General features: G+C 39.5%; 1 protein-coding gene across 1 annotated transcript in view; it reads left to right on the forward strand.

Annotated features, from left to right (window-relative positions):
• Positions 1 to 14,313, forward strand: part of TYR (tyrosinase) — a 51,954-nt gene that overhangs the window by 26,315 nt on the left and 11,326 nt on the right. Inside the window, exon 4 of the mRNA XM_018071033.2 lies at positions 13,066 to 13,247. Within this exon, the coding sequence (XP_017926522.1) occupies positions 13,066 to 13,247 (182 nt within the window). The remainder of the gene's footprint in view (positions 1 to 13,065; positions 13,248 to 14,313) is intronic.

Here is a 14,313-nt window from a genome sequence, read left to right on the forward strand (position 1 = left end):
AGCAGTGTAAAAACAGAGAAATCACTGCATAAACACTAAGTGTATGATTAATTTTATTCCTTGATAAGGCTCACCACAGCAAGGCTCACCACTTTTTGAGGTATGTTTGTAAAACAATGATGACACAGTCTAAAAGTCATCCTTTTTCTGGAGCTGAATGAATTATGGCTTGGAGCCACTTGAAATCTGTTGGACAAAGGCAGGTCAAGAGTTGCTATTACCAATATACCTCCTCCTATACTAACAGTAAATCCACAGGGCTTCTCCATCATGCCAGCTCAGGATCTTACAGTCTATGCCCAGCCCTGTATGCTCCCAAGTGCCTGTGTAAAAGCAGTATATGAGATGAAGTCATCTTCATAATTGTCCCTGGCACGAAGGCGAAACTCAGTCAAAGTCATCCCACTCAGTGAAAGCATGAGCATCACTGAGTTACTGCTATGCTAAGGGGTGAGAAAGCAGAGCTTTTAAGAGCAAAGCCCCTGGGATTTTCTCCTGAACTAGAGATATTTTTGCACCATTTCCAGGACAGATCTGTGATGGTGGTATGTAGCAGGACAGCCCCTAATGCTTCCAAACACTACTGTGCCTCCTAAAAGCTTTTCATTTTGCTAATATATCATTTGATATTTCTCAACTGAGTGAAATATTGTGGAGTTGGTGGGAGATACAGTCATTTCTTACTCAGGATATATATCCATAAAATTTAGGTTGACTTTTGGAATTAAACATCTAGATTATAAAGTGCTACTGCATAGGAAAAAAAAAGAACCATATTCATGGTATGACATGGCATATATGGGAGCAGTAGGATGGTATCAGTTGGTACTGTATGATTTTAGTGGGACCTTATGCATGTGCCAAATGCATGTAAGATGGATAAAGAGGGGAAAAAAGCCACTTCAGAAAAGGACAGGGAAGGCAGCAGAAGGTCGAGGACAGAAGTGTGATAATTGTGGAGCAGTTGCACAATACCCAAAGAAGTCCCCACAAACAATTTTGTCTGCAGGAGTATGAATAGGCAGGAACACTGTGTAGTTTACCTAGGCTCCCCAGCCCCAGAGAGCAACCTTGTCCTCTGGCACCTGGGTGAATGAGGGCAGCAGCATTGGAGCTGATGACCTGCTCACACCTCAAGTACTTCTTAACATGCAGGTCTCTATTAGAGTCACAGCTAGTGGAGCTGGTGATTTATCCCTCTAAAGAAACATTGTCTAAACTATACTCTTCTTGAGTTACAATGCAGACATCTCCTATTGAGCCTCATTTACAGTCAGCAAGACTATAGTCAAGTAGTTCATAGACTCATAGAAGGGTTTGGGTTAGAAGGGGCCTCAAAGATCACCTTGTTCCAACTCCCTACCATGGGTAGGGATGCCTCCTACTGCTGACTAGTGGTCAGATAATACAAACATCTCTGCTGAGGAACCTTTTTGTCTTTTAATCGAATGGGTACACTCGAAATACTTCTTTCTATCTCTGTACAATACCTAGCATAGAGGGTTTGTTTAAACTCAAGTTCAGAAATTGCTATAATACAAATACCCATAACACATGTAATGCTTAAGGCATATGAGGGCATTACCCATTACTTGTATATGCAATAAGACTGAGCCTGAGAAAGTTATCTCCCCACCTCCAAAGTTCTTGGGGGAATTAATGAAATTTTTGCAATGCATCCTGGGTGGTAGTTGCCTCTTCTCCCTGCCTCTTGCATTTTACATGGCTCCTCCTGGGAAGAGAGGTCTGATCAGCATGTACATCTACATCCCACCAGCAGGATCTGTGGCACAGCAGCAAGGTAGCCTTCCCTGAGGATTAGCAAAATCATCTCATTACAGCAACAGCTGTGCTGGAAGCCACTAGGTCACAAAGCAGCTCTTCTATCAGAAGAGGTATCAGAGTGTTTCATATGAGGGTGGGCCAGGAATGACTTTGGTCACAAGCTTTATTGGCACACATAAACTCCTACGAGTATGAGATACAGAGCAGATAAGTACCGAAGGAGTGGGAACTCGAGAATGTAAGTTTTTATGAAAGAAGTTTCTACATTTTTTAAATTTTGTTTCCCCTTGGGGATGTCTGCAAATGTGCAGGAGGATACATGCTCCCTCTGTCACCCCAAGGTCTCTGTTGGCACTGAACCGGAGCTGCTAACCTTTCCCTCCTAACCTCTCAAGATTTGCAGCAGGTTAATCAGAGCTACTCAGCTTGTTTGATGGAGCTGACTCACTCAAAGTGGGCTCAGTATGTGGGCAGAGTGAGTTCACATTTACTGCAAAATACCACATAAATATATCCATGGAAAGCAGAGTGTAAGTGGGAAGGTTGGGGTGTTGCTGAGATACACATCTCTCCAGTATCTCTCCCTCCCCTTTGATATCCCCGTGTCTGGGGTTGAAAGGAAAATCATACACCAAGATACTGAGTTGGACTCTAACATCTATTTCAGCAAGCCTGGACAGTTCCTGTTACTGCAATTGCAAAGCACCAAAAGGGGTACAGGAACAGTCTTAAAGGGTCACAACACAGACCATATAACCTATACCATGGCTAGAGTGGTGGCCAGAAGCAAAAGCAAAGGAGTATAGGTTTAGAGCATCTCTCCTCCAGTGGACAGAGAGGTATTGAACCTATATAGTACACTTGAGGCTGCACCTGCATCTAAAGTAACCTACATTCATTTAAATAAGTCCTCTGGATATTCATAGATAGACCATATAGAATCAGAGAGAAGGAGAAATAAGGACAAGGATCAGTCTCGAGATAAATATTCTTTTTATCGATTAAGCGTGCATAAAACATACATATAGTGCTGCTGCTCCACCTTGCTTTAGGGGAAAGAACAGAGAAAGGTTAAACAGACATCTTCTGTATTAGATGTGAAATACAGCAGTTGGCAATCTCACCTTCCATGTCATTATTCAGGCTAAATGTTTGTAATGACCCATTCTGCTCTTAAAAGTCAATAATATAGGAGGTTCAGTTCAAATAGTACCATTTAAAATGCAGGGTTCCTATCAGTCTTATGGCAAGATTTTAGTTCAGCCAACACAATTACAGAATGGATCACTTTGAACACTTCATATTTTGCGAGTGATTAGTGGTTTTTAAAAGGAAAGGCTGCACTGCCCTGAAACTTCACAAGAGCTGCATGGTTAATCTTCACCTATTCTCTTAATGCTGGAAGAGGAGAAATCTCCCCATGGCACAGCGACCAAGATGAGCTCTGATGTAGACAGCTAGCATTTCCTTCCTGCAACACTTCTGCAATAATAGCTGATATAATTGTTCAAATTTTAAAAAATCACAAGAAAACATGGTGTTTTTCTCACCCACATGCAGCTACCTCCTATTCATCAAAAGAAATTATCATTTCACTAACATAGATGTGATTTGTATATTACATGCCCTTGTGAACCTCAATAATGACAATCTTAAATTCTCAAAAGAATTGAATTACAGAGCACAGGAGTGGGCTCCATAGTGGCAGTTCAGCTACCTCCACAGCAGTCCATATTAATCTGATCATTATCTTTCTCTTCAGGGGAAACTAGTTATTAAACTTGGGAGCAGCTGGCATTTGTACTATCTCCTGCTTCAAGTGATGTTTTTCTGTTAGCTGCAAACCATGGCAAAAATGAACCTAAGAAATTTGACACAGGATATACATTCCAGCAAATGTTAACTTTTGTTTTTGATGCAGCATATAGTTGCATTTGTATTTCCTTACTTACAAAGCACACAGTACACACCATCATGTCTCATCTATAACTTGTTTTTTTCAGTGTTGGGCAGTATTGGAGACCTACATCTGAATGAGAAACAAATATTTCTAGCCAAACATTGCTCTGGTTTGACAGCAAGGGGTGAAACAACACATGTGATGACAGCTATTTAAGGATAAAGAATTTCTCTCCTGCACCTCGGAAAAGCCATGACAACTTTCATTGGTGTTAAACAAAGGCTGGCTTGGCTAAGGAAAGTGGTAGAGTTTGGAGCAGGTATCTGACAGAATAACAGCACAGCTAATTCTCGTTTAAACTCATTTCTTCCCAGCAGAGGGGCAGAATAAGCTTCCACAGGAATTACCTTGCTTTGCCAATGACTGGGTTATACTAAGGCACTACCTAGTTCCAAGCTAGAGAATACAGACATCCCTCTGCACAGATTCCTGCATCTTTTCCAACACTCAGCTCTTGTCTTTAGTGTCATGCTTAGCTTATCCATTTTCTCCATCTTCAATAAAAATAAAGCTCTTTACATTGTAATCTAACAGCAACTGATCAAACGTAAGTTGGGCTCAGCACTTGTTGTTTCATCCTACACAGTTTTATGAAAAGACAAAAACAATATTTCTGTAAGGCTCATTTACTGGGAAAGTAGGTTACAGGATTGCCCAGCTTGTTAGGCTTTGTGGCATGAGAACTGTGCCCCAGACTTATATGCAACAGAGTTGAAGCCCGAGAAAAAAATCCAAACCACAACATTATATGAGGGAACAGGTCCACCAGGTTGAATATCCTTTTTTATGTTTTGTGCAAGCTTGTGTTTAAAGTGTTAGGGCTTGACAAATCTAGAAGCCCAAATATGGTATAGTTACCACAGCTCCATGTTCTTTGGTCCAGGTAGCAATGAGGTTGAGCATGTATTCCCAACAGGCACACATGGACACAATAGGTATATATATGCATATGCTAACATGTTTGACCAGATACACAGATCAACACAAGAAATGCAGCTCTCACACAAATTCCAATGGTACCAACAGCTTCATCCTCTTTACCTCTTTGGCTGACCAGAATGAAAGCCTGTTACAGGAAAATATACATACATGTAGAGAGATATACACATAAAAAGTCTGGATTCCCCAGTAACTGGCCTTAGGTACCCAGTCGACCCATTAACTGGATTGCCTGATCTCCAGTTGCCTCACTCACAGGTAGACACACACGTCTGCATAAAGAGGTCTGTCCAGTAGCTGGTCCAGGGACTGGCATAGAAGAAACTTGACAGAGGTAATGAAAGGGTCTGTGGAAGAGGCAATGTTGTCCAAGGATGCTTGCTGCATGCTGCAGCTTGGAATTGATAAGGGTAGCCCCTGGGTGTTCCACAGCAGCTGGGACTAGACACAGAGTAAGCACCATAACACAGGGCAGTCCTCATCAGTGATTCACCAGCAAGGGACACAGCCTCAGAGGTCTTGGATGGGTTTTCACAGTAATTGAGGGCAGCATCTTAATTTTTAATCAGACACTTGCATTATGATGGTGTAATTTGTTTACAACCTGCCTTAGAGTCCCTGCAGTGTTTTTAGCCAACTTAAAACAAAAAGAAAAGAATACTGCAATATAACTGCGTACATTGGCAAACAGTACAGGGTCTTGACTTTACAACCTCAGCATCAGCAGCTCTTCCAGGACTGAAGCGCTGATGTTTCTCCCAAATGTTTGGGATGGGAATTACCTGAGGTGACTTTGCAATACAAGCTGACTACTGCCAACTTTTAAAGTGATGACTACTGTGTAATCACAGTCCTTGGGCTGGCATTTCAGCTTTCCTCAATTTGCTTCCTTTTCCTTTTCTTTCCAAATGCAAATACATGTTGCTTGCCAGATTTCTACAGAATGTCAGATCTCATGATACTGAAACAAATTGTATAAATGAGCTTTAAACAACAATGTTCTGTCTTTCTTCTGCCATAGTCAGTCTGATCTAGCCTGTCTCACAACTCCAGATGAGGAATGAAAGTTTTTGTGTCAAACCTGGCACAACTAGTGACAGGGCTTCAGATTTGAATGTGATAAAGTTATTAGTGGCTTACAAAGTGGCTGCCTAGCAGTTGAAAGATTACTCCTGAGTGCAAGCTTAGCTGAGGCACAAGTTTATCAAGTTACTAACAAGCAAAGGGCACAGTTTCATTGTTGCTTTAAGTCAGTTTAACCTGGTACATAGGTTAGGAAGAAGAAAAAGTCCTACTGAGCAATTAGTGCAACTCAGAGGTGTTCACCTCTGTTCCTCCCTTGTGTGGGTACTGGCCATCATGGAAAAGCATAATGAATCAGGTCTATGTCTTTATCTTACCTCAGATATCCCAGAACAAATGAAAACAAATGAAATGTTTGGTTTGAAATGAAATTAGTTCCTTAATCTTGCTTATGGCATGGTTGTGCAAATGCTTACAAGAAAAGTGAGGACAAGAAAGTAGGAGGCAGGAGGAAAACTGTACTTTGTCCTCTCTGGTGCTACGGACCCAGTGATCATGAACCTTCACCTTTAGGGGACTGTAGTCCTCTCACTGGGCACACCTGCAGTGTGACATGTCCCTGATTGTGTGACAGAGGAATTCATATAGAAGTACTGAACCCTCATCTTCCCCCTTTCCCTCTCTCCAGCTGTCCTTAATTGCAAGGTAAAACACACTGGATTAAACTTCTCCTATTAAATCTTAGTGAAGGGACAGTTAGGTTTACACTATGAGTCAGTGTCTCTGAGGTGGCTCAATACAAGGAAATCTTTAGTAACAGATATTTATGATTTTCCCCCCTTACATTCAGTCAGTCAAGTGTATCTCTGGTAACAACTGTGGAAGCACACTGTTGGGAAAAGGCCCTTAGAAGGGACACTTTGGAAATTATAAAGAAAATGCCTACTCTTACTGTTTTACCCTACTTTTTCTAGATTTTAAGATTTCCTTCCTGCAAGCAGCATCTTTTTTTCAGAGTGTACAACACTATCTGGAACAGTATGAAGAAATCCAACCTATATACAGAAATGTTTTTATACTCTGTTTAATATTTCCCACTGGCAACATAAACTCATTTATTTCTTGACTCATCCTTTCATTAGCTATAATCCCACTGCATATATTATTCATAAAATAATATGAATTCAGAAATATATATTGGTGGCCATTTTTTAATCATCCTCAAATCAATCCAATTTTCCCACCAGGTGGGTTTGTTTGTTTGGTTTTTTTTTTAATTAATTTTCTGCTAAGGCTCATTTCATTTCATTTTGTATAACCTAGTATGTACAGAGCAGGACAAGGAAAATATTTGAGTCTATTTATATGAAATTAAAGGGAAGTGATATATCTGTGTCTTTTATAGATGGCTTTAATTTTCTCTGTAAAAGCACTATACCACACAAAAACTTTTTGCAAAAGCAAAGTATATTTTCCCTGAATGAAAATTCAAACTACCAAAACATCAACGTACCAGGTGGGTGACTTTATAACTCTTTACCACATACCAATTCTCTGGACCAATTAGAGCTGGCTCACACAAGTATTAAGCTCATCAACAGTTACAATGACCTGAATACAGAAGTATAGCAAAAAATTTAAATAAAATTGAGACTCCATGCTTTGCAATGATATAACCTAACTCCAATGGGTGCCACAGTTTGGTAGGCACAAACTGGCCCTGTAGCTGAGGTCCCACTCCACTACAGCATGTATAGTATGAACTTAGGCAAGTCATTTGTACTCTGTGCCTATTTTCTCTAGAGTAAAATAAGGCCTGTAAGACTCTCTAAAATTTCTCCAATATGCAGGAAGAATATTGCCTTTATGATTTGTTAGGAGTCCTTCTGACCAGATGATCTCCCTTGGTTATTTCTGCATCAAGCATGTGGCTTTTGACTGAATCAGATGGTCCCTTGATCAATTTTTTCTATGTTTAAATACAAACTTTGAGCCTTATTTTAGTCTACATTTGCCTAAATCCAACCCATTCTACAATATTAAAATTCTACTTCTTACCACAAAAATAATCTTTGCCTAGAGTATTGATTATCATAATCTAGTAATTACTTTGACATCACACCCACTACAAAATAATTTCTATTTTGGAAGTGCAATTTAGAGATATTGAGCCTCTTTGAATACCAAATGCGAGACAGGACATCTTTCAATATTCAAATTAGTCTCCTATCTCTTTCAGTTCCTTGGCCTCTTACTTGCGACATTCGGTTTGGGCACTTTGATTTCTTCAAGATTTCTTCAAGACTGTCTTCCAGATGCAGACAATCTTTGCCTTAATCAAGATAGAATTATTTTTTAATCTGCCCAAGGCCTTTAAATAAAAGCTATCTCTTCCAAGTCACTTTTGCTTGCAGCTGAAGAAATACAAAGAGCATTAGGAACATCAGGAGACTAATCTCTACTTAATTTAGTTAATTTCCATTTCTTAAGCTTTGGTTGCCTGTGACCCTTCTAGCTAGAACTGTTACCCTGGAGGATTTATGGTTTATATATGGTTTATTTCTGCTAATCCCAGTTTGGGTTCTCTCCATTTCCATTGTCCAAATAAAATTCCTGACAACTTTTGGTTAGCGCTTCTCTACTCTCCTTTTTCTAACCTTGTCTTACCCACCATGCTCACGTTCCACCTGCTCTTTTTAGCGCTGCCAGTATCTCCTAAATGATGCCAGTCTAGCTGGAGTTGCAGTGCTGAAAAAGTCTCAGTCTCTAGAAAATACCACTTCCACCTATACAAATTAGCTACACTTATCTGCTTGCTCTCTTTGTCTACATGCTGAGGAAGAAAGTAACCGATCAGGCTTCTGTAGGAGCCAGACAGACTTCTCTCTTTCTCACTTAACTTCCGTCCAGTACTTTTTTTTGTACAAAATTAGTATGGAGAATGGATATAGCAGAGCCCTGATCTGAGTCTTTGCATCTCTTTTCGTTACCCCTAGCAAAATTACATCAAGACAGGGAGGTAACATGGAATAAAATGGCCCTTAAGATGTCCTTCAATTCATGGTCCTGCTTTGTTCGGTTCTCTCAGGTCCAGGGAAGGAGGCAGAGGTTCATATGAAGAGAACATAAGAGTGGTGTTTTGCCAAGATAACCAACAATTTTAGGCAGTTCAGGTCTCCTGCTGTACCACAAAACTGACTTTTCTACCAGGAATTTGTCACTCCATGAAAGGACCGACTAATTACATCAGCATTTTGTCTCTCTGCATGTAGCTTTAGTTCTGCAGTCCTAAACTCTTCCAAGGTTGTAGCTACCAAGAAAAGAATAGGAAACAAGTACACATTTTTCAAAATACTAAAAGGAAATAACTTACATCACTACTTTTAAGGAAGAAAAGAAAAAATGCTGTCTACTGTAAGTGGATCAACTGCTGAGGATGGAAGAACCGATTTCTCTCTGTCATGGAAATGACATGCCTCTTATTGGATAAAACAACTGTCTCTATAGACCAAGGCACATGGAAGAATTGATCCATCATAGCTGTTCAGATGTGTTCTCTTTGCCTATAGGAAAGTATAGCACTGCATGAAGGAGAAAATATTTGATGCTAACTGCCTTAAATGTAGACAGGCCTGGAGAAAGTATCTTATTTAAAGAAAAAAAGTATCCTACAATGTATGATTCAGCCCTCAGAGCACTCAGAAACAAAAGGCAGTGTGACTATTTTCTCTGGATATACTTCTTTTTGGCCCAAATCTTTTCAGCTAGGACAAGTTCGCAAGGATAGGAGCATCGTGCCAATATCACTACCTGGCTGACAGCAAAGGCCATAGGCTACTTCAAGATTTCAGTTTTCCTTAAAAATTTATGAAAGGATTTAACAGTCTTAGTTGAGGAGTTATAAAATGTAACTCTCTGATATGAAATGTCTTATGATGTCCAACAAGAACTACTTGTACTTCACCAACAGAAATACAGCTTAAGTTGTGCCCTCTCCATGGACTTTTCTCCCCAGCTGAATGCAATTGGGAGATTTCTTTTTCTACTAAGCTCAGAAACTGCTCTTGAAAAGCAAGGGTAAGGTTCTTCTTGCATAACTTTTCTTATAAAATATGAGTAAGGCAGGGAAATGGCAGTGCCCCACTTAAAAGCAGATGAAGATGTAAAAAATACTACTGATATACTAAATCTATCAGTTTTCTCAAACAAAATTAAAAAAATCCACCAACATCCTCCTGAAAATACAGAGCATGATGCATTATCTTGCCAAGTAAAAAATTTTGTTTTGAGTCCGTCTTACTTAACAAGCTGGAAACAAGTTGGGAACAAGTTTTTAAGTTGAAATAATAAATGCAACTTCATCCAATCACTTTATTATCAAGCAGAATAAAATCTTAATCTTTCAAAGCATCAAAAAAAACCCCAAGTACAATATAAATGCACAGGACAGAGTAAGGAAAATGTGACTCTTAAAGCCTTAAAGGATGTTTCTGAGATTTCTATGGTGGTATACAGATATGTTTGATGAAACAGATTTCAGTCAAGATGATATGGTTTTTGCTGGCTAACAGAGAGAACTGCTCCCAAACAACTCAATGAATTGTGCAATGTATCTTGTGCATCAGTACAACTCATCATGTAAGTAATTAGTGGCGTGCTATCTCATCTAAATCTACAGATCAGCTGTGAGAGCAGACAATTCAATGCTCCTGTTACTGCTACAAAAAGCTTGATACCTAATGTGGGAACCACACTGCAAATGAAGGAATCCAAAAGAAAGAATCCAAAAGTACATATGTTCATTTCCATGGAAATGCTTCACATTTGCATTCTGCTTGAAAGATTACTGGCCTAAGGATTTTTATTGGAAGTGCTTATGCAACAGCAACACTTAACTCATCCAGAGATGATGCTGCATTTCAGGGCATGTCATGCAAAGCTATTTCAGGCGAATGACGACTTTTAGCTCTGAACCTTGTGCTAATCAGCCCTCCGGATTTTCAGAATGTGACTGCTCAGCATTTTCTAAAAATCAGGCCCCAGGAAGTACCTCACATTGAACATTCCAAAGTTAGGGTATGGATAATCACCAGATTTTAAAAACCTGATCCAACTCATGTCTCTGCCACCTTTCTAAGTTATTACCATGTTCCCACAACTAAAGTATCTACATACCTCTAACAACCCTATGCTGCAGAGAAGAGTTATCTCAGCTCCCATCTGCAACTGCTGGGAAAATAAGGCACTAATAGGCAGAGTATCATACCCAAGGCAAGAGTAAAAGCCAGGCAGGGGAAAGATTGGAGTACATTCTCCCACACACCACCCCTCCTCAAGCTAAATTACTACTTTATAGTCTATGTGTTTTTAATGATTAAATATTAATTTCTTCATTATGTTCTCTAATGATTACAGAGTTTCTGTTCAAACCTTGTGATAACTGCATCTGAAGCCTTGATACTGTTTAAATTTATCCATCTAAAAGCTTCAGCTAAACATTACTCAGATGAGAGTCTTTCTAGACAGGGTCGATGAAATTAACTGAAGAAGAGAGCCACAAATAAAGATTTCAACCAAAAGTAATACCTGCATTGTTAAGAGTTGACAAGGTGTATTATCATAGTGATGTTTTCATAAATTAAATTTTTGGATTCTAAAAAAAAGAACCAAGATTTTAGCCCTATTCTATTTTGATGAGTGTGAGAGGGTTTTAATGTGGTGGGATATGCGTAAAAACTCTTGTTTTTATGCCTCAAAACAAGAATAAAGTCTAGCAGCAGATCCCAGGATAAAGATCCTGATACTCCTGAGTACGTGCATTTCTGAGATAACTTGAGTCCCTGAACAGTCAGTTACTAATTAGAAGGGGAGGGGGGGAAGTCCTTGTCCTCCAGTCGGTGGCCTATGCTGAGGAGGAGCAACAGTTGAGCCAAGATCTCAATCAAAATGCTATTTACTTATCTCTTTAGAGCATTTCTATCTCTCATAACTGATAAATGAATCCAGTGACCCCTCCCTGAACTTGATGTTGATACTCACTTCCTACCAGTATCTTCTGGTTGAGTATTGGGTCCTCTTTCTTCATTTAAAAGATACCTGCATCTGCTTTCCCTGTACCATTTTTCCACCTCCCCTATTCCAACCTGGCACATTCAGGTGAACAAACACAAAGGCATCAGGGAAAGGATTTGAGGACTGAAAGAAAGAGTTGAGCAGAAAAAGCTCGGACACAGGGAAAGTGTCTGAGTGAGAGTGTTTTGGAAGATTCTCAATTTTGCTTTCCAAACACATGTAGTAGTTGACTTGAAAATGTCAATATGAACTCTTCCCATACTGCAGCCTTTAAGCTTTCTGCCTCTGAGTTGAAGAGCAGACATATAGCCCTGCACTGACACACAGATAACGGGACAAACTTTGCGAGAGAAAAATGGAAAGGAGCAGCTGAGGATGGAGATATGGGTAACAGCTTCCATTGGGTTTACATGATGAGATTTTGGTAGTTAGGGGACTACAGGCATGGCTTCTGTCAGAAGGTGTCAGAAACTGTCCCCATGTCGGACAGCACTTGTTCCAACTGGCTGCAAGATAGACTTGCTGCTGGCCAAAGCTGAGCCCATCAGGGACCTTAGTAGACGTCTGGGATCACATATCTAAGAAGAGGGTAAAAAAAGCTGCCCAACAGCACTGGGAGAGAGGAGTGAGAATGTGTTAAACAAGAGTGCAGACACTAAGGTCAATGAAGAAGCTAATTCTGGAGGAAGACACTTTACTGACAACAGACCTGTCAAGTTTTTGGACTCAGATAGCTTATACCTTCTCCCTCAGGTGTTTCCACTCCCTAGCTGATGTTAAACCAGCCATGGTGTGACCACACTCTAATGCAAGTGTGAAAATCCTTGGTAAGAAATTGAAGGAAGGGGAACAGGACAGAGCAGCAGAAAACATGACCATTCACAACCAGCTACAAATGTTTCTGAAAGTGAGGAGGAATGACTGAGGTCTTTAATCAATTAATCAATTTCTATCTATCCCTCACAACCATATCAATTGCTGAGCAGAGGTTGCAGTCAGGTCACAGAGAGAGAATTATTTACATTTATGGAGTTTAAAAACATATTCAGCCTCTCTGCAGCACTGCAGGCCTTTGCTTTTAATAGGTTTGCATAGGAACTCAGCACTGAAGTGCATAACTTCACATTTGGAAAGCATTACACACATGTAAAAATAAGACATTGCACGCAACTTTATCCCCAGGATTCAAAAAAAACTAAAAGAAAGCCAACACTTTTTTTAGTTTTCAAGAAGAAAATTTTTGCTGATCTCCACCGCTGATTGACATGTTTTTTTTTTTCCCACAGCATTTTTGAACGATGGTTAAGAAGACACAGGCCCATGCTAGAAGTTTACCCCGCAGCCAATGCACCGATTGGGCACAATCGAGAAAATTACATGGTCCCCTTCATCCCTCTTTACAGAAATGGAGAATTTTTTAAGTCCTCAAGAGAGCTGGGGTATGACTATGAGTATCTGCAAGAACCAGGTAATATTATAATTTTTGGTAAATGTAAAATGTAACATTTTTTACCTATAACCTAGAATATGACTGTCAAATGAGAAGATAAAAAATCCCTTTGTTCCAGATTTTTTCCTGAATATAGTCCCACATTGTACCTTCTTGTTTTCACATTTCTGGTCTGATACAGAATCCACATACTACTATTAGAAAAGATCCAACCAAAAATCAGTCATTGATATTAATATTATCCATTCTAGCCTATTAATAGCAGAATCTGACTCAGATGATCAGCTGGTGATCAGAACTGGAAAGCAAAAGTGCTGGATTTTGATCCTGCCATTTGCCCAGCTCAGCTGTTACAGTGTAGCACCAACAAGTGGGATTTTCAGTTTTCTGGACATGGTTCGAAGGAATGCAGATTCAAAACTCTCTTTCTGGATTATAAATGTAATCTGATCCTTTAAATACTCACAGTAAAATTCATTGCAGCACCAAAGACTACACAAGGTCTGTGCAGCACTTAAAACAGATACATCTCTCATCTTCAACACTGCCAAAAGCTCCCTGTGATGTGGGATGCAGTTATCCTTGCAGAGTACTGGCCACTGAACAGGCAGGTTACTGGGCATGTTTGCTTTTCCTGTTTGAGGCAGAAAACATTCTGCAAACTTGTCCCTTCAGTTAAAAGGTTATTAAGAATTGAAAGTCCAGTAATGTTATAGCAATATCACCAGATATATTTTAGCATCTCTAGCGTTGTCATAGCTTGATTTTTGTCTTTATCAAAAGAATATCAGGTCTCAGGGCATCTACTAATGGCAGTATGTGTTTACTGCAAACTTGATAAACTGTCCAATCGTGCATTTAGCTTGTTTGCTCACATTTTGTAAAAATCTAGGTTGTGTTTTTTACAGTCATCTTGAAAACTAATTTTTTGTCTCTTTTATGTGTAATGAAAGAAATCTGCAGCTCTCCAGTATAATTGTTTAAGGTCATTTTAGTACTATAACCAAGATACAGCAGTCACTATTTCTCCTAACATATCATAAAAACAGACAGAAAAAAATCTAATAAATATTTCAAATATATT

Source organism: Manacus vitellinus, unplaced genomic scaffold, assembly GCF_001715985.3.
Source record: "Manacus vitellinus isolate BGI_N305 unplaced genomic scaffold, ASM171598v3 scaffold_2_pilon, whole genome shotgun sequence".
NCBI lineage: Eukaryota > Metazoa > Chordata > Aves > Passeriformes > Pipridae > Manacus > Manacus vitellinus.